Below are 26,814 nucleotides of genomic sequence, written 5' to 3' on the forward strand. Positions count from 1 at the left end.
GGTAGCAAACTATGCCATCCTCAAGAAAACATTACTTGATTTCTATCAGTACAGCGAGGACGACTACCGACAGAAGTTTCATGAGCTAAAACCACCATCAGACGGCAACATGAAGCAATTTGTTTCTGATGTGAAAATAACGTTCGAAAAATGGGTTCAAGCGTCTAGAATTGAAGAATCCTTCGAGAGTCTAAAGCAGTTTATCATCGTGGACAAAATCGTATCAACTGCTGGGAAGCATTTGTTTGCTTTCCTACAGGAAAGAAAACCGAGAAGTGTGGAGACCGTTATGGAACTGTGTCAAACTTATGTAGCGGCACATCCGGGCGAAATACTACAAAAGGTTGAAAACAGTGAAGAAATCGAATTTGCCGCCACAACAGTCCCTACAGCAGCACGATTTACAATGAGAAAAACGGCACAGCAACGTAGTCCACCACAAGACAGAAATATACAGAGATATACAGAGAGAGAACAAAATGATTATAGACCAAATCAGTCATCGGCCCAGAGAAATGAAGTGAGATGCTTTAACTGTAGGAAAATAGGACACATAGCGAAGTATTGTAGAGAGGCAAGGCGAAGAGAATACTGGAAGAATGATGTTGTAGCTCACGTAGGAGGCTTAGCAGAGAGTCTTTCACCGTACGTTACCCCTGCAATAGTTAACGGGAATCACATCCTGTCCCTACGCGACACAGGGGCCACGAAATGTGTACTTCTAGCAAAACTTGTGAGTCCCCATCAGTACACCAAGAGACAATGCAAAGTACAAGGTTTTGGAGGGCAGGTCAAAAGTTACCCGACCGCTATAGTACACATTAACTCCCCTTATTTCAATAAAACAGTTGAAGCTATAGTTGTTGATAATGGACCGTTCGATTTGTTGATAGGCAATGTTCCAAACATAGAATTTCCAAAAGAGGCTCAAATCAACAGTTGGAAAGAATTGTATAACTGGAAGTTACCTCAACAAGAGGATTGTATGCAGATGCAACAACAAATGGCACAAAACCCCAACCAAAAAGAAGTACAGATCCCTAGCCAGACAAGTCCTATAGAAACCATACAGCAAGTTGAAACCAGACAACAAAAATTGAAACGAGAACATGAAAGTTCTGGCGATGACCTCCTGAACAGAACTAAAAGAGACGATAGTGACGAAACGCCTGGGGGTGTCAATATGACAGAGAAATGCAATCCAGAAAAATTTCAAGAAGCTCAAAAGAAAGACCCCACTTTGACTAAAATTTTTAATTTGGCAAAGAAAGGAACAGTAGCAAGCACAAAGAGAAGTAAGAAAGAATTCATAATAAAACAAGGCACCTTAATTAGAAAATATACCGATCAAAGGGGTGAATTCAAACAATTAGTAACACCCAAGGAATACAGATTAATGATACTACAGCAAGGTCACGATCTATCAGTAGCTGGACATATGGGTCGTGCAAAAACAAAACAAAGAATCCAACACTCCTTCTATTGGCCTGGTATGGACAAAGATATTGCTAAATATGTGTCATCCTGCAAAATATGCATGGACACGAGAAAAAACAAACCGAGACCAGCTCCTATACAGAGAACAGATCTAGCATGTAGACCTTTCCAGAAAATTGCAGTTGATATTATAGGACCGACAGCCACAATGTCAAAAAGGGGTCACAGGTATATCCTAACAATTGTAGATTTCGCTACACGATGGGCAGAAGCATATCCTTTGAAAAAGGCTACAGCAGAAGAAACAGCTGGAGCTTTGCTGAACTTGTTCACTAGAATTGGGTTCCCGGATACCATCCTAAGCGATAGAGGGGTACAGTTCACAGCAAACCTTACCCGTCACATTACGAACACCCTAGGAATAAAGCAGTGTTTCACGACCCCCTACTGCCCCCAGAGCAATGGGGTCTGCGAACGACTAAACGGGACTGTAAAAACCATGTTAGAAAAGGCTTCAGTAGGTAGAGAAGAGGACTGGGACTTATTTTTACCTTGTGTACTCTTTGCATACAGGGAAGTTCCTCAAAATAGTACTGGGTTCTCACCATTTGAGCTAATTTATGGAGCGAACCCAAGGGGGCCGCTCCAAATATTGAAATCTCTACTCTACAAGAAGGATCTAGATGAAGATAGAAGAAATTCGTTAGAGGCCATAGTTAACCTCAGAGACCGAATAATTCGAGCTTGTCATATCGCAAAAGAATCACTCAACGACAAAGGAATAGAAACAAGAGAAAGAGTGAATAGGAATAGGAGATTAAGAACATTTAAAGTTGGTGAAGAAGTTCGCGTGTTGCTACCAGATAAGAACAAAATGGAACTATCGTGGAGAGGGCCATTTAAAATCACAAGAAAAATGAACAATGTAGATTACGAGATTGAAGTCAATGGAAAAAGGAAGATCTTTCACATTAATATTCTATCCCCATATCATTTGAGACCCAGTGAACTGATCAATGAAACCCATCAAGCAGAAACCATAAATGTTGCTATGATTTCTGAAGAAGATAATGATAATGAGAATACGCTACCTACATTTACAACAAATGCAGAAAACTGGACATGTGTAAAAATCGGCAACGTAGCGGAGGAGAAGAAAAACCAAATCAAGGCAATCCTACAAAAGTATGAGAAAGTATTAACCCATGTGCCGGGAAAGACAACAACCATAGCCCACGACATCACCATTACGGGAGACAAACCAAGAAAGGTAATTCGCTACAACTTGCCACTAAATTACAGAGAAGCGATTAGAAAGGAAATAGATGAGCTTACAAGTCTGGGAATTATCGAAAGATCGAAATCCCCATTTGCAGCTCCAGTAGTAATGGTCAAGAAAAAAAACGGAGAAACCAGAATGTGCGTAGACTATCGTCAATTAAACAGCATTACAGTTTTAGACGCAGAACCCATGCCCAACCCAGAGGACTTGTTTGCTACTTTAGCCAATGCCAAAATATTTAGTAAGCTAGACCTTGCAAAAGGTTACTATCAGATTCCAGTAGCCGAAAGTGCACGCCACCTAACGGCATTTTCTACTCCATTTGGACTATACCAATGGAAGTATATGCCATTCGGCCTGGTGAATGCTCCTGCAACATTCAACAGACTTATGAGAATAGTTCTGGCAGGCCATAAAAATGTAATCGCATATATGGATGATATATGTGTGTATAGTGAGAACTGGCAAGAACATGTGGAAGCTTTAGAGTCAATCTTGAACACCCTTCAACGACATGGTCTAACCGCTCGACCAAGTAAACTAGAACTTGCTACAGATACTATTGAATTTCTAGGCCATGACATAAGATATGGACAGTTAAAACCAAAGGGAAACACCATACAACGAATCCTAGAAATTGAGACTCCAAAGAACGTAAAGGACGTTAAGAGATTAATTGGTTTGGTTAACTTTTACAGGAAATACATTCCTAACTGTGCAGAAATGATCACACCCTTAACAGATTTGACAAAAACTAACAACGGTAAAACGGAACGTAGGCAGAATAACACACAGAGGAAAATTGAGTGGGACCAACATTGCGAGCAAGCTGTGCAAGCAATAAAACAAGTATTCCAATCGGAACCTATCCTACAACTACCCGACCTGTCAAAGACATTTACCCTAGCAACCGATGCGTCGTCTACGGGGATTGGAGCGTGCTTACTGCAGGAACATGAGGGCAATCTCCATCCCGTATGTTACATCAGCCGTAAGCTGACGGACACAGAGCAACGGTATGCAGTTGTAGAAAGAGAATGCCTAGCCATCGTCTGGGCCACCGCTAAACTTGCTAGATATCTATTAGGCAAGCCGTTCATTCTCCAAACTGACCATGCGCCTCTCAAAGCGCTGAACGGTCGCAAATTAAACAATGGAAGAATGGCCCGTTGGGCATTGAAACTGTCTGACTTTCAATATGACGTAAAACACGTGGCAGGGGTAGACAACGTCATCGCAGACACCCTGTCAAGGCTGGAAAATAGTGAGACCTTATAGTTGAGGAACTAAAAGAACGGTGTGAGGGCTGACCCCACATTGTAGAAATGGTGAGACTGTTACGTATCGACTTTTGTTATTGAGCCTCATAGTGGGGGACCTTAGAAAGAGCTGCATAAGACATATTCCACTGGCCTTAAGCCTGCAAAGTCAGTGGTATCGAGAATGATGTTGAAGTTGTCGAATTGTTTAATGTACTCAGAGATCAGAGACAACCTAACTATAGACTAAATGTCCTGTTTTATAATTATTCTACTCTAAGGTTAAATGTAAGGAAATGAATGTGCTAATTCTTTTCTCTCAAATTGCCACCAGTCCTATCGACAACCCTGTTGATTAAATTTGAATTGTTACATTTTTTTTCTCCTACATTAGTTGTCTTTTGATGTAGAGAATTTAATTTGGTGATATTGTAACTAAGGGGTTTATTTTGGGAAACGTAGAAATGTAAACTAAATAGAGATGTTAAAATGTAAATTTATGTGATTCTGTCATTTTTCCAATTTAGTTGAAAGCCCAATGCCATTGACGGTAGCGTGGATCTGTGTGTATTTTTTTTTCCATTCCATTCTTTCTTTACGCTATTAATAAGTTATATTAATAGCTTATTTTGGTAAGGGGGGAATGTGGTGATTGTGTTTGTATAGACCATTGTTGACAACACTTTATAGAACCTTGGTTGTAAGATGTGAGGATTTCTATGTTTATTTATTGTATTTATTATTATTCCATTGGTTGACTAGGAAAAGCGGGGTGACGGCCCTTGAGTTTGTTATTGTTGACAGAGGACCGGATTTTGTGATAGCATAGTACTTTAGTAGGAGCCATTATAAGGCAGTTCTGATAGTTAATGTATATTTAGGAGATCCGCTTTTGTTGGCTACAGTTATAATTCATTCCTATTGCTCTATTAAATATTTTCTTATTCCTAACGCATCCCTGGTGTTCTTGAAGTATTGCATATGTAATGTATACATGTCAAAGTCATAGGCTACAAGTTCACAACAATCACAACACTTTCCCCCTCTCTCTCTCTGGCTCTGTCTCTCTATTTGTAACTCATTCTTCATCTTAGTTTTTTTTATTTCCCTTACTTTCTCACTCTTTCTATTTCTGTCTCCTCTCTCTCTCTTGTGTTGATTTGATTCTATCTCAATGTCTTGTTTTTTTTTCTTTTAGTGGCAGGGTGTTTATATACAAGTGTGTGTGTGTGTCTATGGGGATTTAAACAACACACTTGCTTACTCATTTTTACAAATGATTAAAAAATTACACGTGTATTTCTTAGGATGCTTTAATCCCACAGCAAATGAAACAAAATGTATTTTTAAACCAGTTGGGTAAGATGATATTTGGTACAAATATTGTTCCAGGTGTGTACACTTGATATCCTGATGGATAAACATGTGAGCAAAGGCAAGGTGGTCAATGCCGAGATAAAGAAAACATGACCATAAAGCTTCTTTTTGTCTCTCTCTCTCACCTCTCTCTCTCTCTTTCTTTCTTTCTCTCTATCTTTTTCTCTTAAACAGATTTTAATGATCAAGTTTTGTCAGAAAGTAACACTATCGGAGCTGCGAATTTTCAAAATAGTTCTGTTAAGAAAAAAAAAAAAAGTATAAGTATAAAAGTATAGAAGTATATAAGTATATAAGTATAACTATTTATTATTATTATTATTATTATTTAAGATGCGTGGTGGCAGAGTGGTAAAAACACAAACACAAACACAAAAACACAAACACACAAACACAAGAGCTTTACATCATCTGCGCCCATAGTTTGTAATCGGCTACTTCTTTTCTGAAAGCGAGAGGTTTAATTTTATAAATATAAAATAATTAAATTTAACACAGTTAAGCAAGTTTTTTTTTATTTGTATAAAAATTCACCATTTTTACAACTATTCACTATTCACCATGGGCGTAGCCAGGGGGGGGGGGGGGGTTCTTGGGGTTCAACCCCCCCCCCCCCCCGAAATGAAATCCCCCCCCTGCGGGAGGGGGGATCGGAATTTAGTGACTGATTTTTTGCTTTGATTTTGTTTATTTTAGGTGAGATTTTAATACTAAACCATCACTTGCCCCAGCACAACCAAGGGGATTATGAGTTTAAAACCCCTTACCAGGGGGGTCGAGTTTATAACCCCCTACCAGGGGGTTTTGAGTTTAAAACCACCTACCAGGGGGGTTTGAGTTTAAAACCCCCTACCAGGGGGGTTTGAATTTAAAACCCCCTACCAGGGGTTTTTGCAGTTAAATCCCACTCTTCTATAAAACAAAACCAACAAAAAATGCAAACGACAATCCCCAAATTCCAAAAGCACAATTTACGATAAAACACCTCTTCAATATAAAAAAAAAGCAAACTACACACTCAAAATTCTATGAGCGTAGCCAAAGGCTTTTAGAGTTTACCCCCCCCCCCCCACCTCTCTTCAGCAGGGTTTTGAAGTTAAAAAAAAAATACCTTTTCAATAAAAAAAAAAAGCTAATTACGCACTCAAAATGTTATGAGCTTAGCTTAATGGGTTTTGAATCAGTTTTGAGTTTAAACCCCCCTTCAGCGGGGTTTGAAGGTAAAACATACCTCTTTAATAATAAAAACAAAGCAAATTATACACTCAAAATGTTATGAGTGTAGTCAAAGGGGTTTTGAGTTATAAACTCCCCTCTAGTGGAGTTTGAAGCTAAAAAATACCTCTACATCATATAAAAAAAAGCAAATTACTCACTCTAAAATCTATGAGCGTAGCCAAAGGAGTTTTCAGTTTAAACCCCACGCCAGCGGGGTTTGAAGCTAAAAAAAAATCTTCAGTGTAAGAAAAAAAAGCAAATTAAGCACTCAAAATGCTACGAGCGTTGCCAAAAGAGGTTTTGAGTTTAGCCCCCCCCCCCTTGAGGGGTTTGATGCTAAAAAATACCTCTTCAATATAAAAAAAAGCAAATTAAACACTAAAATTATTTGAGCGTAGCGTATTGGGGTTTTAGGTTTAAACCCCTCTCCTACATATGGTTTTTTAAAAGTTTAAAACCCCTCCTGATGTTTTTGAGTTTAAAATTCTTCTACAGAGTGTTTTGATGTGGAAAACCTCTATCTTCAATATTATTCTAAAACAAACTACAGTTACACTTTTCTACCAGTGGCGGGGCTCCTTAATAAAGTGCAGTGAATAGTCATCTGCCAAAATTGAAAAACACTAAATGTGGCTCAACAAAGATGGCTAAGACAGATTTTAGGAGTCAGTTATAGAGATCGGGTCTAAATCAATAAAAACCTATGCCGAAGTGGGAGTCGACCCCTTAGTAAGATTGTGATAGAGCGTCGCATAAGGTTTGCGGGCCATGTTCTCCGACAAAATGAATTACGCATAAGAAGATTTGCGATGACATCCTAGGACAACTTAGCGCCACACATTCATGGAGGTCCTCAGAGCAGGTGGGAAGAGGCTTCAGACATTACCAGTGACAGATTTGTATGGAAACAGCTTGACTGCAAATGCGCCGAACGGCGCAGGAGGGTCTAAGTCAGTAAGAATAGCAAATTAGTTTTTTGAAACAAAACTTTTTTAAAAGCAGGAAAATACACGGTAGATACCTCAGAATATGCATTTTGTTGGCTTTCAATACCAGAAATCGCGTTTGGCGGCGGGGCTCCGCCCCGCGATTGGGAAGCTCCTAGCGCTCCCCCAGACACCCTTGCTGGCTAAGGCGGGAAATCTACAATTTTTTCACTAACTCCAGGAAGAACCTATTCTAGGGCACAATAAACGTCTTCCGAAAGAATGAATGGTCAGAATGTAATAAAGATGATGTACACACACACACATAAATAAATATATTTTTTTGTTCGGGGGGGGGGGAGGCTTGGTGGGGGGGGGGGAGAAAAAATCCCCCCCAAAACCCTCCCCGAAAAAAAATCCTGGCTACGCCCATGCTATTCACTATTTAATTGTCTAGAAACGTGGGAGAACAAATTAACAAGAGGTATAGTTTAAAATATTTCTTCAAATGATTTAGTTTTTTTTTTTTTTAAATAATGTTATGAGAATATTTGTATTATTGAATGAAGTATTTTTCTGTTATATAAGCTGCTTATATTTTAAATAAAATGTTTAAAAAGAGAAAGAATGCATCTAGTCTGTATAAAAGTCGAATTTAATTGAAAACAAAAATTAATAATCAGTTTTACAGTACTACTTAAGTGGAATACGAGGTCCATATACCAAATTCCCCCGCCCCTCTCTCCTTCTATCTCCTGTAAAAAAGAGAGAGAGAGAGATTTAACCTATAGTATTAGCATTACATTTGAAACGTAATCTCTTCCTATTATATTGGCGGAGCTAGGATTGTGATCGTCGATAGTTTGCATCTCATAGCTTCTGATAGTCATGCTGAAAATATTAAAACCTTCCTTCTTACCTCCCAGTGTAGACCACCCCGGGGGTCAACGTATAGTTTCTGTTTTTACATAAACTTTTTTTTATTTTAAGTTACTGGTTCATGCTTAGAATGTAAGCATTTAAAATTCCGAGAATGAAATGAACTTTTCACATTGTTCACAGAGCACTAAGCATTAGCCCGAGGCTGCTACCCGGTATTTGAACTAAACACAAAATATGAAATGAAACATTAAATCAGTTTTCTTTCAAAGTTAGTTTCTGCATGTAAATTTATAAAAAAAGACCCGCTTGTAGAAGGATGTCAGTATTTACTGTTACAAATACAGAAGGAAGTCAGTATTTACTTTTAAAAATACAGAAGGAAGTCAGTATTTACTGTTACAAATACAGAAGGATGTCAGTATTTACTGTTACAAATACAGAAGGAAGTCAGTATTTACTGTTACAAATACAGAAGGATGTCAGTATTTACTGTTACAAATACAGAAGGATGTCAGTATTTACTGTTACAAATACAGAAGGATGTCAGTATTTACTGTTACAAATACAGAAGGAAGTCAGTATTTACTGTTACAAATACAGAAGGAAGTCAGTATTTACTGTTACAAATACAGAAGGATGTCAGTATTTACTGTTACAAATATAGTAGGAAGTCAGTATTTACTGTTACAAATACAGAAGGATGTCAGTATTTACTGTTACAAATACAGAAGGATGTCAGTATTTACTGTTACAAATACAAACACATGAGGGCAGGGGAAAAGCTTCAGCCTCAGCTCTGGAAGAAAAACGTGCGAAAGAGAAGATGTTCATGGGAAGGATCAAATCAATGGAGATAGATGGAAAGAGAAGTAGCTTTACTTTATTTCCATTGAAAGGTTGCTCACTTGTTGACGCCCCTGGAGCCTGTGGAAGGGGAGAGTTAATGATAATGATAGGTGTCTGCAATGCGCGTGTACTTTTATTCTATTTCATTATTTTCACTTGAAACTATTTGAGTATCAGTTCTCCTTCTGTCTTTTGATGGGTTTGGAATATGGAAAGAGGGGGAGTGGGAGGTGTGTCTGGGATTGTTGTTATTTAGAAGGGAATAATATAAAAACAAGTTAGAAAATGGGATTTATTTATTAGATTCTAAAAACAGGTATTAATGTGTGTGTGTGCTGGATGTGTACAATTCTATCTTGGGCATTTCAATTATCGAAAATATCCTCTATTCTTATCTCCTTCTCCATCAATCTCTCTCCCCTATCTATCTCTCTCTCTTCTCTCTCTCTTTATTTCTTTCCTTTTCTTTCTTGGGCATTTCAATTATAAAAAACACTCTAAAACATAATTTAAAAATAACCACCGTTTCGTTGACTTTTTCTCTCGCTCCCTCTTCCTTTCTTCCTTTATTTCCCTCTTTCTTTTTTTCCCTCTCTTCTTTCCTTCTTTCTCTCCCTCACCTCCTCTCTATTTCCCTCTCTCTCTCCATCTCCCTTTCTAGTGTGGGCATTTACCCTATTAAAAATTCTTGAAAAGCTAATGGAAAAATGGACACCTTTTCTCTTCTCTCCCTAAGACTTTCTCTTCCTATCTCCCTCTCCATCGCCCTCAATCTCTCTCCCCTCTATATCTCCCTCTTTCCTTCCCGCTCTCTCCCCTGTTCAAGTCATTAGTCTAATACACGTTCATCAAATTTAAACGTGTAGAGCTAAGTATGTCCCATGAAGTGATTCGAATACAGATTTCGTATTGATCTCAAGCTCACCATGGACAGAAACACTACTCTAATCCTCTTCAAGGGAGAGCATTTAGAATATGATTGATTCTCCCAACTGTGAGGAGTAAAAAAAAAAGCATTAAAAATATTTTTTAAAAGTTGACCATGTTCAATAAATACAATGCATCATTTCAAAATGTCATGTCGACAGCGTACTCTTATTGCTGAGATCTAGATCGATCATGTCTGGTGCAAGGTACAAATTATAAGGCTGATTTAAAGATAAGACAACTGACAGCAAATTACCATGATTTACTTTATTGTCTCCCTTCGCTTCTGTTTTTTTGTTTTTTTTTTAATCATCACTGAGTCTGACAGAGAATTTTTTTTTAGCTGTGATAACATAGGCCCTAATTTCTATTTATTCTTCTATTACTAATCAGTGTGTACTTTGAAAAAGCATGGACCGAAGTTGGGGGAGGGTCAGTCCCAGGTTAAAGTCCACACTTACCTAACCCAAAGCTATCAATTTCAAATATACATGCACGAATGACGGATTAAAAAGACCTATCATCGGAAAAAGGAACCTTTCATCCAAAGAGTCAAGGAACTAAGGAATGTGTCGATTCTTAACATTTAATTCGAACGGTCAAGGAACTTAGGAATGTGTCACTTCTTTACATTTAATTCGAACGGTCAAGGAGCTAAGGAATGTGTCGCTTCTTAGCATTTAATTCGAACGGTCATGGAGCTAAGGAATGTGTCGCTTCTTAACATTTAATTCGAACGGTCAAGGAGCTAAGGAATGTGTCACTTCTTTACATTTAATTCGAACGGTCAAGGAGCTAAGGAATGTGTCGCTTCTTAACATTTAATTCGAACGGTCATGGAACTAAGGAATGTGTCGCTTCTTAACATCAATTCGAAGGGTCATGGAGCTAAGGAATGTGTCGCTTCTTAACATTTAATTCGAACGGTCAAGGAGCTAAGGAATGTGTCACTTCTTTACATTTAATTCGAACGGTCAAGGAGCTAAGGAATGTGTCACTTCTTTACATTTAATTCGAAGGGTCAAGGAGCTAAGGAATGTGTCGCTCCCTAACATGAACATTCTCTAGCACAAGCAGTACACGAGTTTAGAGCTCAGCCGTACAAATAATAAATATAATAATAATAAGGGAGACAACTCAATGAAAAGTCAACAGCACCAAGTCCTATGACTAAACACAGTGACATCAGCCGTCAATCCACTCGAGTCCTGTTCTTGGTTCCACAAGTGCTGTCCTACCCAAACCTAAATACAGACCAACGACACCCTTTCAAGTGTTGCTCCAGGTCCTTAACCCAGATCTTCAGTAGTGCACAGGACGGTTCTTAGTTCCAGACAGGTCAGACTCCTCTTTCTAAAAACTTCAGTCGGATCTCAACTGTCTCTTCTTGCTTACCTTATTACTTCGTACACACACACGCTGAACAGTCCGCACCAAAAAAAAATGTCTGCTCCGGAACAGAGCTATATCCGAGATGAAGTGATATTGTGAAAGAGATAATGATGATAACCTAACTATCATCTCATTATCCAGTCTGGAAAGTTCTGGCTAATGCAGATATAAAAGTCAACAGTTTTACAGGCTCGTTAACAATTCTGACGCTGCAACGTTTATGAGGAGATCCTATGTTCATTTATCAAATATTAATGATATGAAGTGTCACTGACTCAATAAAACCCGATACAGATTTTTAGTATTGATCTCAGACCGTTCTTTTTTAACACTCGTATCCTATGGTATAAAAAAGTGTAGATGAAATAATTAAATCGATAATGTGTTTTGTTTCTGTGTGTGTGTGTGTGTGTATCTCTCTCTCTCTTCGTTTTGGTCTGTCACCCTAACACAGAAGATGTCAAAGAGCGGTTGGAGAAACAGATCTAATTCTTGATGAGACCAAATGTTGTTTTGGTTGTTTCGAAAATCTCCATACAGTTGGTTTTGACCAAGTGAGGTACCTGGGGTCTCTCGATCGTCTCTTGACAAAGAATTCAAGTATAAAAGTTCTATTCAAGTATCTCTGATGCCACTCTACAGGGGCGTGTTACTCTCTGTGAAATTCATCTCCCTGAATATGTTAAGGTTATGTCTTATTCTACTGTGCCTTGTCCGAGGGTGAAACGTTATTGGCCAGTGACGCATAAAGTACGGTCCGAGAGCCAAATCCTAACCGTGAAGCGATGCTATCCGGCCTCAAAACTTATGACCACTGTCCAATATGAAACCATCAAGGCTCAGTTTTATTGGACTTGACGTTATTTGTGTTTGCGGTGATGTGGCCGGTGACGCGTGTTGAAAATGTACCTAGCCAGCCCCCTGGCCGAAAATGTTTTCTGTTTTAGACATATTGGTAGAGAATAGAAATGTGACACTTTTGTTTATAATCATCTCTTCGTTTACATTTTTGTATTCAACGCAGATTTTTTTTTACTAGCTTATATCAGCTCACTGTGTTTGTCTTGTACAAATCTTGCACACGTTATTTCTCCCATTTCCCGATGTTTCAAGTTGAAAATATGCACAATTATCCATAGTTGATGACAACACAAGTATAAACAAGGTTACAAAGACAGTTTGTGTGGAAACACAAACTCATAATCGGCCTCCGAAGTGGTCTACCCAGTCAGATAAAAGGCAGGTTTCAATATTTTCAGAAAGAACATCAGAATGAAATTCTATCAAAGACAAATGACAGAGACGAATGGAGAAATAAGGTTGACCGATCTTGTGTAGTGCCCCAGCGGTCCAGCAAACCAAAGGAAAGGTGAAAGTGAATGTGAAGTTAGATGTGAACCTGGCCTCACTGATGTCTTATAATGAATATCTTATTGATCTAATTGTTTTGTAAAGGGTCAAACTCTTATTGAAATACTCGAGAATAGAACATTTCTGTAAAAAAAAAAATACTTAAGTGTACATATTCCATGTTGCATCACTACAGTGCACGCGATAATATGAAAAACTACTTATTAATTGTCGTTTTAAATTATGTCCAACTTATATGTATATTTAATAGATTTTTTTCTCTTTAAAAAAAAAGAAAACTTTTTTTGTGTGTAAATGTAGTAGTTAATAGGACAGAACTTACAAAACTTAGCAATACAAATGTAAAAAAATCTTTTTACAAAAAATCTAAAACCATTTGCATAAATGTGTTAAAATTGTGGTATGTTGCGGTGCCCTCTTCTAAAGAGCCTCCAGTGTTTGTTACTATTAATAGTGAATAGTTGTAAAAGTGGTGTATTTTTATGAAAAAACTGCTTGCATAGGTGATTTAAAAAATTAGTTTTTTTCACTTTCTGAAAAGAAAAAAGTAGCAGTTGCATCAGAACTTTGAATGGTCTAAAATATTATGGTGCCAGTTTTTCACTGTCTTTTGTAGTTTACGAGATCTATACGGGACGGGCGGACAGACGGAAAGACATTCTACACAAAACTGATAGCGTCTTTTCCCCTTTCGGGAGCCGCTAAAAAAACAATTAGTTAGTTGATTAGTGGTAATTAATTAATTAATATATAGAAAAAAGAGATAAACCTTGCAGTATATACATACGCACACACACATATATATATCTCACACATCTCCCAATTTCTATAAATCAAATAAGAACATAAAACTAACATGTTATTTAACCTTGGTTAGGCCAATAATAGAATATGCATTATATGTTTGGGACCCCTCAACTCAAGAAAACATTAAGAAACTGGAACAGACACTAAATAGAGCAGTGAGATTCATAACACACGAATATTCACATTTGACTAAAGTAACACCTTTAGTAAAATCACTAAATTTAGAAAGCCTTCAGGACAGAAGACTCAAAAGTAAAGTAGCAATTATACATAAAACACTGAACCATAATCTTCAAATACAAAAACAAAATTTAATAAAATACTCAGAAAGACACAAAGATAAAGGCACATTCCTCATCCCATAGGCTAGGACAAATTTGTACAAATGCTCCTTCTTCCCTAGTGCTATTAGAGCATGGAATGGGTTGCCTGAGCTAGACAGGAAAACCAGTGACTTGGCAGAATTTAAGTCATTGGTTAATATGCATGACTGAATGCATGACGCGTAGGACGTAATTATCTTCTTTTTTTGAAGTAACGTCTGTATTATATAAGATCAGATAAGTCAACGCATTGATCAGTCTATGTCGGTTCTATGTCGGTTCTTGTCAAGTTAATGGTATAATCTCATCAGGATGAAAACTAGAAAAAAAACAGGTTTCAAACAATTCACTGTTTTCTTGTTTCTTCTTTAATCAGATCTAGTCATGTTTGTGTATTAAATTAATTTTAGAAACAGATGAAACATCATCTGCTCCATAGATCACAAGGTCTAAAATTGGAACTTTACTTTTTAAATTTTATATTAATTTTAGCCAGACATAAGAATTGGGGGGGGGGGCGGGGGCTGACTTTGAAAGCAGAAGCAGAAGAGAAAGACAAAAACTGATTAATAAGGGTATAAACAAGCAAAATATTTTTTTAACTTTAAAAAACAACATTGCGTAGTTACACCTATCTCACTCAATATTGTAAGGTTTATCTCCCTTTGTCTTTATAAAAAGTACTTAATTATCACTAATAATTAGTTAATTTGTTGTTGCTTTTTATGATTAATGTTTTGCTATGGCCAATGATTAATTGTGGAAAGTTTCAACTTGATCCGAGAATTAGAAAATGGTAAAAATAACGTGTACAAAAACCCATATCAGACAGACAGACAGACAGAGTGAGTAGATATAGGCCTAAGCTTTGTAAGAATACCGAATATGTTTTTAACATATCAACATATCGAAATACACAAAATAAAAACTACCAGGCAGCCATCCGTAGTGACCAGTGAATACTTGTTCTCCAACCTCTTGTTTTTTTCTTGGAGGTGACAATCCGCAGAAATAAGAGAGTGATCTTTCCTTTACTTCTTCTTCTCGTCCAAACTCTTAAGCAACGAAGAGAATTATATTTATAGATAATCACAAAGAATTATGACGAAAGTCTGGACTAGAGCTGTAAGTGAGGGAATCACTCTATGTACGACAATACACTGCACTACATTTAGTTATGGATTAAGGTGGGGAGATTGTCCGAATTAAAACGTATTAGATTGTGTTGTCTTTTCTTTGTCTTGTTGCTACTCGTGTTTAATTTATTGGATATGTCAACACCAATGTAGCCTGTCGCCCATAGAATAGAAATCCTTGATTCATCTCCCAAATCGAATAACAACAAAATACGAACGTCACTAATGAGCGGTTACTCTGATAATATTAAGGAAAATGGCTCTGGCGTGATCGAATTATCTCCCTGTCAAATAATAAACAATTCCCTTCATTGGATAACAAAAAGAAAAAAAATGGATATTTTTGTTTATATGTTCTGTGTTTTTTTTAGGCAATCATATTAATATCATTTTTCTATTGTTAAGTATTGCTAATTGATTTTCAAACTATTTTTTTCATTCTCAATGACGTAGACATATATCTGGTGATGTAATAACTTACAAAATTTCTTTTTTAGATAATCCTGTAGGAGTCAGCAACATTGACCTTTGGGGGTCACAAACTGAATACAATTCAATCTTTCTTCTGCCTATGATAGCCAGAGTACTTAGCTATGATAGCCTGCTAAGCCTGTGTGCCTGTATTATTTCATGGCTAAGATAACATGTGTACTTCTCTTATTTCTAACAATGTTCCAACAACTTCCTTTATGTTTCATCAAAGAGAATTGTACAACTAGGACTACAGGTTGCGTGATCAATACAAATGAGCACTCCTACTAGACCCTAAATGATTGTGGCTTTGACAAACAAGGAGGAATTTTAAAGAAAGTGAGGAGGGAGAGAGGTTAAAGGGAGAGAGAGAGAGACAGACAGAGATACATCTTTCCAATCAACGTAGAAACATTCTCAGATATATTATTGATTCAGTCGGACCTTCTAAAGATCCAGAGACCACAACACCGTGGGAAGGGAAGGACTCGACAGTCTTGCTACAACAGTGACAGATCATTATAAAGTTTTGTAAGAAGTATCCAAGCAAGAATGTTTGGGCTCCAGCAGACCTTACGACTTTGCTTCCGTATTGCCCTGTGCTGTTCAACGTAATGCCCCCCTAGCTTTCGTACCTTCAAAAAGTCCATTAGGGCAGTGGTTCTCAAACTGTCGTTCGCGGACCCTCAGTCAAAGTTTACTCTAGATGTAATAATAATAATTTCTATTGTCCGTAAGGAGATTTGTCTTACCATTGGTGCATTACACTAAACAAAACATTGTAACTATAAAAAATCAAAATGTACATTCACACCTGACTCACTCATAATTTACATGTGAAAAGCTAATATCAGGTTGTTTCTATTAAGTGATTTGATTGCCATGGGAACAAAAGAGTGTTTGTGTCTGTTTGTCTTTGCTATCGGTGTCTTGTATCTCTTTTGTGATGGTAAAATCACAAAATCCTGACACAAAGGGTGATTTTTTATTTCTAGAATCTTGTTAGCTTTTTATGGATGTTTTGTCTCAAACAGCTGCCCAAATGGGGTTTGTTTTTTGCCAATGACTTTAGCAGCAGCATTTAGGATTCTATAAAGTTTATTTTTATTTTAAATTTTCATATTACTCTACAAGGCAGTGATATTAAAACTTAAAACATTGCAGATGTGAGCGTGATAAAACATAACCAAGGCCTTTTCACTAACAGAAAAGAATGTACAGATTTTAAAGGAGGAATTTTAAGGTATTGGGAAACACAAACAAAAAAAATTTAAAATATGAAGATAGTTTACTTCATTCATGTTTTGGATTGCGAGTGACCAAATTGTCTAGTATCTCAGGTGGTCCACAGAAAGATGAAAATTGTAAATAGTTAAATAACTTCTTTGCTTTAAGCCAGTTTAATCCGATCGGATAATCTGAATAATAATCAACAGGCCGCTCACTACTGTTTAATATGCTTAATACGAACCATTTTAAGACCATTGTTAACGCAGCTTGGAAAAACAACAATGATTAATAACAGTCCTGTGATAGAATTACATTTTTTCGCATGAATATTACATTATTTTTCAAACTAATCAATCCTTCCATTGATATTTCTGCTAGATATCGCCATTCCAAGAAGTAGACTCCACGACACACCGACATCAGTCTGATTATTAATCGTGCACATTTTATGATTACTTCTGACGATTTACAGTGATACTTGTTTTTCGCACGCCCATCTAGTCGTTAGATTATGAATAAATATTTGAAGCGTAAGCAGACATTTGAAGAAGAGCAAGAAAAATGGAAATAGTAGTCATGAACTGAGACACGATGGCGTAAGAGAGGTCGCACAGTACGAATGTGTCATACGTCTCGATGCGTGTATCGAACGGAAGTTTGATGTCAGCAGCTTTAGAAATATGCTATTTTGGCCATGCCGTGGGTCCGCTTACATCGTATGACCTGTAAAGGTGTCCCTGAACAGGAAAGGTTTGAGAATCTCTGCATTATTGAATCAGAGCGAATATGCGGCCCCATTATATCGCTTTCATACAGGTCAAGAGTGCACATACATTCTCACAAAGCTTTCGGAACTGGACAAAGTCTTACGAGATATACACCACGGTTTTCTAAGGCGACAACGGTAACCAAGATTCGGTCTGGATCGGGAATATATGTGCCCACAATGCAGTGTCCTGTTTATACTACGCTCTTGTGAATTTCTCCGACCTGTTTAGCCTCCAGCACATGGACAGTCGCTCTGGCTGGTGAATCAAGCCCCAGGACTTTCACAGAACACACACGATAGACTTTGCCAGTGGCCGTAAAGTATAAACTAGATCACTAGCGGGTATAGGGTAAAAAGGGAAAGATGAATCACGGCATACTGACACTTAAGGACAGAGAGAGATAAAACATTTTTTTTTGTTTTTGCGCAAACTGCATTAGAGTCTGGGTTACTAGCGTGCAACCGAGAAATTGAATGTTGGATTCTACATTTTTAGCAATTATTTTTAAAGTTTCTACTAAATGTGAAATGTACTTAATACTTATTTGGGACTTCTAATGAAAAGATAAAACGGGGTTTGAACTTAGTGACACCAAATGACTTTTAATGTCTCTGTTTGGCTGGCACTCAGCTTCTTGGTCGCATTAGAGGTTTTAACTCAAAGTCAATGTTTCATTCGTTCTAAATTAGAACTGGGAATTACCTAAAACTATTATTAACCACTAATGGTATAAAACTAAAAGAATTAAATGTAAACATACATATACAAATCAAAAGCTTTCCAGGCTATAGAGATGTCCAGATAAAGAGAAAACATCGATCCAGATCCTAAGCATTAGAGTTTATTAAAAGAAATTTCTATAACTCAAATAAGAACATAAAACTAAAATGTTATTTAACCTTGGTTAGGCCGATGGTAGCATATGCATCCTCTGTTTGGGACCCCTCAACTCAAGAAAACATTAAGAAACTGGAACAGACACAAAATAGAGCAGTGAGATTCATAACACACGAATATTCACATTTGACTAAAGTAACACCTTTAGTAAAATCACTAAATTTAGAAAGCCTTCAGGAAAGAAGACTTAAAAGTTATTTAGCAATTATACATAAAACACTGAACCATAATCTTCAAATACAAAAACAAAATTTAATAAAATACTGTGTGACGGAACTCACTGCTGCAAGAAAGCCTGTGCAAGAATGAGGGACTCTCAAAGAGCACTATAGAGTCACTATTCATAACAACAACAACGCTACTATAAAAGTGAAGATGTTTGCTGCCGAGAGTCGTGAGGGATGCGCTTCAGGCTGTTGTCAGGATCGTCCCGAGTTCGAGCCCCGCCATCATTCCCGATACCCTCTTTATAGTAGTTATAAATAGTTCAACGAACAGAATGACTTATTTTAAGGACAAGGGGCGGACTGGCCAAGTGGGCATTTGGACCGGAACCCAACAGACCGGTGGGGCCACCAGCGATTGAATTATGAGGATATGCATGAACCAATGCCTATCATATAATAATAATAATTGTATTTATAGAGCGCTGTTAACAATCAAACTGTAGGTTCAATGCGCTGTGATAACATTACAAATGATGTTCTTCTTGAATGTAGTGTAACATGTTGTCTGTCTGAGATCAATGGGAAGTGAGTTCCAAACTTTTGGTCCGTGCACTGAAAAAGCCCGCAGACCGTAGATTTTGAGGAAGAAACGTCGCACCACTAAAAGCGTTGAGTCCATTGAGTGCAGTTCTCTCTCATGAACATATGGAGGGACATATAGCAGGCACTTTGTGGGCCAGATTGTATGGTGATGCCAGGGACGATTTCGACCCTCAGTCCGCCCAGACAATAACATAGCGAAAAGAAACGTTTCTTTAGTTCTTTAATTAGCTTGGGGGGCTTGATCTCTTTGGAAGCCCCTGCATTTTTTGTAAAATTTAATTTTTTATGTAAAAAAACACTCGTTAGGGGGAGGGCGGGGGGATTTTCCAATTCTCCCCCTTCTCCCCCACCCTAGCTACACCACTGATAAGCTTTATAATAAAATAATTATGAAAAATAATATTCTAATTTATTTAGTTAGTTAGTTTTGCTGAAACTCAATAAATAAACTATTAAAGCGGCTAAAAGATGCCAATTGTTATCAATTATTATTTACCAATAAGTCTACCATTCCCCCGGAATTTATCTTTTTTTCCTTTGCTTCACTATCATTAAGTGAAATAAAATTAAAATAAAACGAAAAAGTAGAAGCCAAATTTAAACTAACATCCGTTGTAAACCAGTTTCGAGCGGAAAGCTGATGGTCGCTTACTTTAAAAGATTTTTTTTCATTATCGATTTTAAGGGACATGTATAATTATCCGGAACAAAATTTCTTTTGTTCACGAGATCTAAAACGATCCGAGTTTTTTTCTAATGTAGGGTTATGAGTGAGTCCTAATTGTTTATTGACTGTTGAGTTCAAAGCATTAGAATCAGGTCACCATAGTTCAAAAACCTTTTTGATAACGTGTTAAAAAGGAGTATGTTTTGCACAATAGGAATGTACCTTAGTAATAAAGTTTTCTCAGATATGTCAGTTAGAGTAAGACAATAACAAAGGTAGTTTGTGTTTTCACATAAACTCATAGGCAGCAGGGCCGGCCTAAGGTAATCTGAGGCCCTAAGCGAAGTGAATTAGGTGGGTTCAAATAAAATAGAAAAATAAAAAGACCGAAACATAAAATTACAAAATGAATTGAAACTTTCCTGCATCTCAATCTAAATCAGCAAATACACCCAAAAAAATACATTGCGCGTAGCGTTATGTATGCATTTTGAATCATAGTAGAGCCTTATAGCTAGGCTAATAGACGAGTCATAGAGTTCTGCTAGGTTTGAAATTTGATCAAGTTTCGAATTATTTTTCTCTAAATTTTTTTTAGTCCTGTGCAAGCACCAACCATCAGGAAATATATAATATATATATTTAATGTATATATATATATATATATATATATATATATATTTAACGTATATATATATATATATATATATATATATATATATATATATATATATATATATATATATCATGGGCGTAGCCAGGGGGGGGGGTTCTTGGGGTTCAAACCCCCCCCCCCAAATGAAATCCCCCCCCCTTTCATTTTGTTTATTTTAGGTGAGATTTTAATACTAAATCATCACTTACCACAGCCCAGCCGAGGCAGTTTTGAGTTAAAAACCCTCTACCAGGGGGTTTTGAGTTTAAATACCCCTACCAGGGGGTTTTGAGATACAAATCCCTCTACCATGGGGCTTTGAGTTTAAAACCCCCTACAGGAGGTTTTGAATTTTAAACCCCCTACCAGAGGTTTTTGCAGTTAAATCCCCCTCTTCTATAAAACTAAACAAAAAAAAATGCAAACAACAATCCCCAAATTCCAAGTTGAGAAAGATTTTGATTTTAAAACCCCATCCAAAATTTACGATAACTTCATCTTCAATATAAAAAAAAGCAAATTACACACTCAAAATTCTATGAGCGTAGAAATCATATGCCGAACTGGGAGTCGAATCCTTAGTAAGGTTGTGACAGAGCGTCGCATGAGGTTTTGCGGGACATGTTTTCCGACAAAATGAATTACGCAAAATAAGAGTTGCGGAAACAGCTTGCCGGAACGGCGCGAGAGGGTCTAAGTCAGTAAGAATAGCACATTAGGTTTTTGAAATAAAACTTTTTAATAGCAAGATAATGCACTGTAGATACCTCAGAATATGCATTTTGTTGGCTTTCAATACCAGAAATAGTGCTCGGCGGCGGGGCTTCGCCCCGCGCTGGGGGAGCGCTGCGAACTCCCCCAGACCCCCTTGCTAGCAAGGGCGAGGAGTCTACAATAAACAATAAACGTCTTCCGAAAGGGTCAGAATATAATAAAGATTAATTATGTACACACACATATATATATTTTTTTTTTCGCCGGGGGGGGGGGAGGTCCGGGGGGGGGGCTCAAACCCTCCCCGAAAAAAAATCCTGGCTACGCCCATGATATATATATATATATATATATATATATATATATATATTATATATATAAAAAGGTAAATTATACACAAAAATTCTTTGAGCGTAGCTAAGCCGGGGGGGGTGAGTTTAAACCCCCCTCCTCCAGATGCTTTTTTAAAGTTTAAAACCCCTCCAGATGGTTTTGATGTTAAAATTCCCCTACAGAGAGTTATTCTAAAGCTAACTACACTCGCCAAACTCTATGAGCGTAGCTATATGGGGTTTTAAATTTGTTTAAAAAAAAACTCTAGATATTTTTTAGTTCAAAAAACCCCAACAGATGATTTTGACGATAAAACTTCCCTTTCGATATAAAATATAAAGCAAACTACAGTCACCTAATTCCAAGAGCGTAGCCAAGAGAGGTTACACATTTCTACCAGTGGCTGGGCTCCATTAATAAAGTGCAGTGAATAGTCATCTGCCAAAATTGAAAAAAAAAAACTAAATGAGGCTCAACAAAGATGTCTAAGACGAATTTTAGGATTCAGTTATAGAGATTGGGTTTCAATCAAGTAAATCCTTTGCCGAACTGGGAGTCGACCCTTTAGTAAGGTTGTGACAGAGCGTAGCATGAGGTTTGCGGGACATGTTCTCCGACAAAATGAATTACGCATAATAAGAGTTGCGATGACATGGAGGCCATTACGCGCAAAGCGCAAACAGGGACATCCTGGTACAACGTCACGCTACACTTTCATGGAGGACCTCAGAACAGGTGGGAGAAGGCTTCAAACATTGCCAGTGACTAAGTCATTAAGAATAACACATTAGGTTTTTGAAAAACTTTTAAATAGCTGGATATTGTATGTAGATACCTCAGAATATGCATTTTGTTGACTTTCAATACCGGAAATAGCGCTCCCCCTGACCCTCATGCTAACAAGGGCGAGGAGTGTAAAATTTTTCCACTAACTCCAGGAAGAACCTATTCTAGGGTACAATAAACGTCTTTCGAAAGAATGAAGGGTGAGAATGTAATAGAGATTAATTATATACACACACACACATATATACATATATATTTTTTAGCCCATGTATATATATAGGTTGGTATATTACTTACATATTCGTTGTAACGTCGTGACTACGTGTCTCTCTTTGTAAAGCCAAAACTCCGTGAGGCTTTTTAAGAATCCAAATAGAGTATCCAAATTTTCTGGGTTTTAGACTGAGACTAAGTACCACCCGTTAGATGTATCTAGTTTGAAGTAAAACATAATCCTGCTTCTTATATATCCTTGTAGAACAGCATTGTCTCTTCTGGCGATTGTCCAAACAACTTGTTTGCCTGAAAGTAAAAACGAAAAAGACTATTACAGACTGAAATATGTGTTCCAAGTAACAGCAGATGTGTACAAACATGTTGTTGACCTTTCATTCCACTGTGAAATAGGCTGAATGAAATAGAGCGCCACTTCATGTTGAGGGTGGATAAATATGAGAAAGATAACTTTTGGAAGCTTTGTACTTTACAAAATATACCTTAGAATTTATGTCCCCAGCAAGTGTAAAATGTATGTATGTGTGAATGTGTTTGGTGAATGTGAGGTGATCAGCGATGGGGTTCTAGTAAGTAGACACTCTCGCTCGTTAAACCGGAAATCTTAGTGAGAAAATAAACTCTTTGCAAACCAAATGATTTACTATTTTCAAGAATTTTTTTGTGGGCCATTTGTTTGAAAAGGTCGAAATTCGTTAGAGGGAAACGAAATTCATTCAGTGCCCACTGAGTTCTGGTGATGTGTCAGGTCTGCAGCAGTACCGTCCTCTGACAGGCAATTGACATAGTCGCGTAATCTGCACGCTTGTGTTTTCTTCTTCATTTTGTACTTTCAGTTTGTTTGTTTTTTATTCTGTCTCATTCTTATCTTATCTTATAAAACACAGACGTTACTTCAAAAAAAGAAGAAGATTACGTCCTACGTGTTTTTCTATGTCAATTTATTTGGTGGGAAGCGTGGTCGAGAGGCCAAGTGCGCTTGAACTTGGCTTGGTTTGGCCACCTAAAGGCAGCACGGAAAACCAACTCCTAGATACCCCCTCCACCCACCCACCCCCCACCGGTCCACAAATGAAAGTGGACCAAAAAGCGCTCTGAGCATGCTATAAGCATGAAAGTAGCGCTATATAAAAGCTATAATAATTAATAATTAAAATAATAATCTAGTCATGCAGGCTAATCAATGACTCAAATTCTGTCAAGTCATTGGTTTTCCTGGCTGACTCAGGCAACCTATTCTATGCTCTAATGTGAGGTAGTGGTACTGCGATATCAATGTTGTTTGGATTTTAATTATTGGCATTAAACAGTAAATCTGGGCGATTAGTGTTCTTGCTATTGATCTTCAAGTAACGAAATATCCAATTAACTCTAACAATGCTAATTATTTAAAGTTTTCTTCTATATTTTTATATTCTCTTCATTGCTCTTATAACTTCAAACCTCTTTATCTTTGTATTTGCTATATTTTATAAACTTGGAGGCGCGGTTGCTAAGCGGGGAAGCGCTTGGCTTCCGAACCGTGGATCCCGGGTTCGAATCCTGGTAAAGAATGTGATTTTTAATTTCGGGATCTTTGGACGCCTCTGAGTCCAAGCACTAATAGGTACCTGGCATTCGTTTGGGGAAAGTAAAAAGAGGTTGGTCGTTGTGCTGGCCACATGACACTCTAGTAAACCCTGGGCCAAAAAATAGAAGAAACCATCCAATAAACTTAAATCGAAGTGACTTGGAAAAAGTATTGAAACGTTAAAGCTTTTATTTTATGGGTAAGCATCTTTACATTTCTACATTTGTTAGGACACAAAATGAAAATTATTGCTTCTATTATTACCACAAAAAAAAAATCAGCAAAATTTAATGTCAGTCTAACCCATTCTTTTTTTTTTCTCAAAAACCAAAAGAAATTTTTTTCCTCAAGATTTAAGATTTTGTTTGTTCATTCATTCAATTTTTTAAAAAAAAGGATCTAAGAAAGTGTTGTTACTGTTGTTGTTTTCAATCGATATTTTCTAGTTTGAGCCACGCAGAAAGGACTTAGAACATGCACAACCTTACTCCGAACTCACAACATATACACAACACAATACTCCAACCCATTTTTTGTTTATTATCCATCAAAAAGAAAAAAACAAAACAATTTAAGACGTTAGAAAAACATTTGCTCCAAAAAACGATCAAGTGTGTATCCGATCTGCTGTCAATTACCTGATAATTTCCCGCCAAGTGATAGAGTGCTTTAGAAATATAATAATAGCTGCCTTCGCTATCTTGTTTGTAGAACATACAAAATGATCATCCTAATCTAATTCACAAAGATATTATCCTCACATGATATACAGACGTAACACCAGAACATAATAGACGCTGCAGATGAAATGAACATAATTTGATGTTGAAAATATGACATCAAGAAACAGAATCACTAAGAAGTCATTGTTTAAATATCGAATGCATAGCGTACATACCATTCAGTTAGGATGAGTGCCTGATTGGGTGATCGCCTAATTGGATGATTGCTTGATTGGATGGTTTCCTACTAGGATGATTACCTGATTGGATGATTGCCTAATTGGATGGTTGCCTAGTGGTGTAAAAATCGCTCTAAACTGTCGTCTCGATGGTACCAGGCTCAAACCTTGCTAGGCGCCATCCCAACTCGTCCCTGTGAGAGGTTTGGTCGAGGATATATGACCTTCAAATCTGAAGGGTCACCCGAAACACTCGGACAACCACAACAACCAGAATGAAGTTTCGAAGATTTTGACTCGACCAATGCAAGACTAAGTCCATTGTTAGAAATAGAAGTACGTAGTCTACTAACGAAAGTGAGACCTCAGTATTCCTACTAGCCCCAGACCAGTGTCCCCAATGTACAATTAGTTTCTAATATTTTATTCAGTTTATTCTTTCTTTTTTAAATTTGGTTTTTACAAGTTTGTTTGAAATCCGTCTAAAAATCGATATTTCTTTTGGTATCGCGTGTCGGCTGATCGTTAAAACCAAGTGCATGAATACCTGTGTTACCTAATTAATAGCGCCTTTTTGTTATCTGCATTGTTGATTTAAAATGTGATGATGTTTCCTTGTTTCGGTGGGTCTGCAATGTGTAATTATATTTTTTCAAATTTATTACAAAAATTTAATAAGTGAGTTTAAAATACCTGTTAGATTTTACCATTTGTAAACAAAAAATAATAAAACAAGAAAATAAAATAAATTATTTTTATAATGCACTTACCTACTTGTGGAAAGAACTTTATCAACGACGTTTGTTTGTTATTTTTTTCTTGTTTTGTGTTTGTTTTTATCAAGGGAGAATACATAAAAAACGATCGAATATAAAATTTTACCTTCGTTGTCAACACAATAAAATATTATCTGCCCTTGTGAGTGTAAGCTGTGGATCTGATTTGATGTATTGATATTGGCGGTTTGCACACAGCGAGTGCTGGTCGGGAAGTTTTAAAAGCGGAAGGGGGAGGGGCAAGCAAACAGAATGTTGGGAATTCAATAACACGGTGTGAATTTGTTTAGATTAGGGATGATTTGTTAGGTCAGTGACAGCCATAAACTTTTTTGAAACCAATCTGATGTGAGAGATGTGGGATGAACTGGGCAGTTGTCTTGTAAAGTTCAAAGGTCGTACATGTCCCACATTTTGTCTGTCTCCCCAAAGAAGATTTGAGAGCCTATTCTCAGCCTATAGTAATTTAAGAGGTAGTGGTGTATTCAAGAAAATTTTTACCTTGCCCGTAACTGCAAAGATAAAATATTTTAATCGACCCCAGGTAAAATCATGTTTACATCCAGCAGACCTCGTGTCACTCTGAGACATAACTGTACTTGTGTTTATTGAATTAAAGTATTCAAGTTGCAATGCACATATTGGGTTTCTGTATTTTATTCCTTTACGTATTTATTTTAGCGTGTATGGGGAATCTGCTAAATCTATTTGTAGCAATGTGAGATCCACATGACTCCAGCGAAACACATAACATCTCGAAAAAAGTAAGAAAATATATGTTCTATTAGGATAATCTGTATCGTCAATCTGTAACACCAGGTACACCCAAAATATATATTTATAGATTTGCCTTCATA

General features: G+C 37.1%; 2 protein-coding genes across 3 annotated transcripts in view; one reads left to right on the plus strand and one right to left on the minus strand.

Moving 5' to 3' along the window:
* The window catches only part of LOC129922415 (uncharacterized), a 4,554-nt gene extending 557 nt beyond the window's left edge, over positions 1-3,997 (plus strand). The window contains exon 1 of the mRNA XM_056008400.1: positions 1-3,997. This exon is cut by the window's left edge and continues 557 nt beyond it. Within this exon, the coding sequence (XP_055864375.1) occupies positions 1-3,997 (3,997 nt within the window).
* The window catches only part of LOC106061188 (uncharacterized), an 89,975-nt gene that overhangs the window by 45,796 nt on the left and 17,365 nt on the right, over positions 1-26,814 (minus strand). For both annotated transcript variants that reach the window (XM_056008768.1, XM_056008767.1), the window contains exon 2: positions 22,774-22,998. The gene's annotated coding sequence lies outside the window, so the exon portion shown is untranslated. The remainder of the gene's footprint in view (positions 1-22,773; positions 22,999-26,814) is intronic.

The sequence above is a fragment of the Biomphalaria glabrata genome, chromosome 13, assembly GCF_947242115.1.
Source record: "Biomphalaria glabrata chromosome 13, xgBioGlab47.1, whole genome shotgun sequence".
Lineage (NCBI taxonomy): Eukaryota > Metazoa > Mollusca > Gastropoda > Planorbidae > Biomphalaria > Biomphalaria glabrata.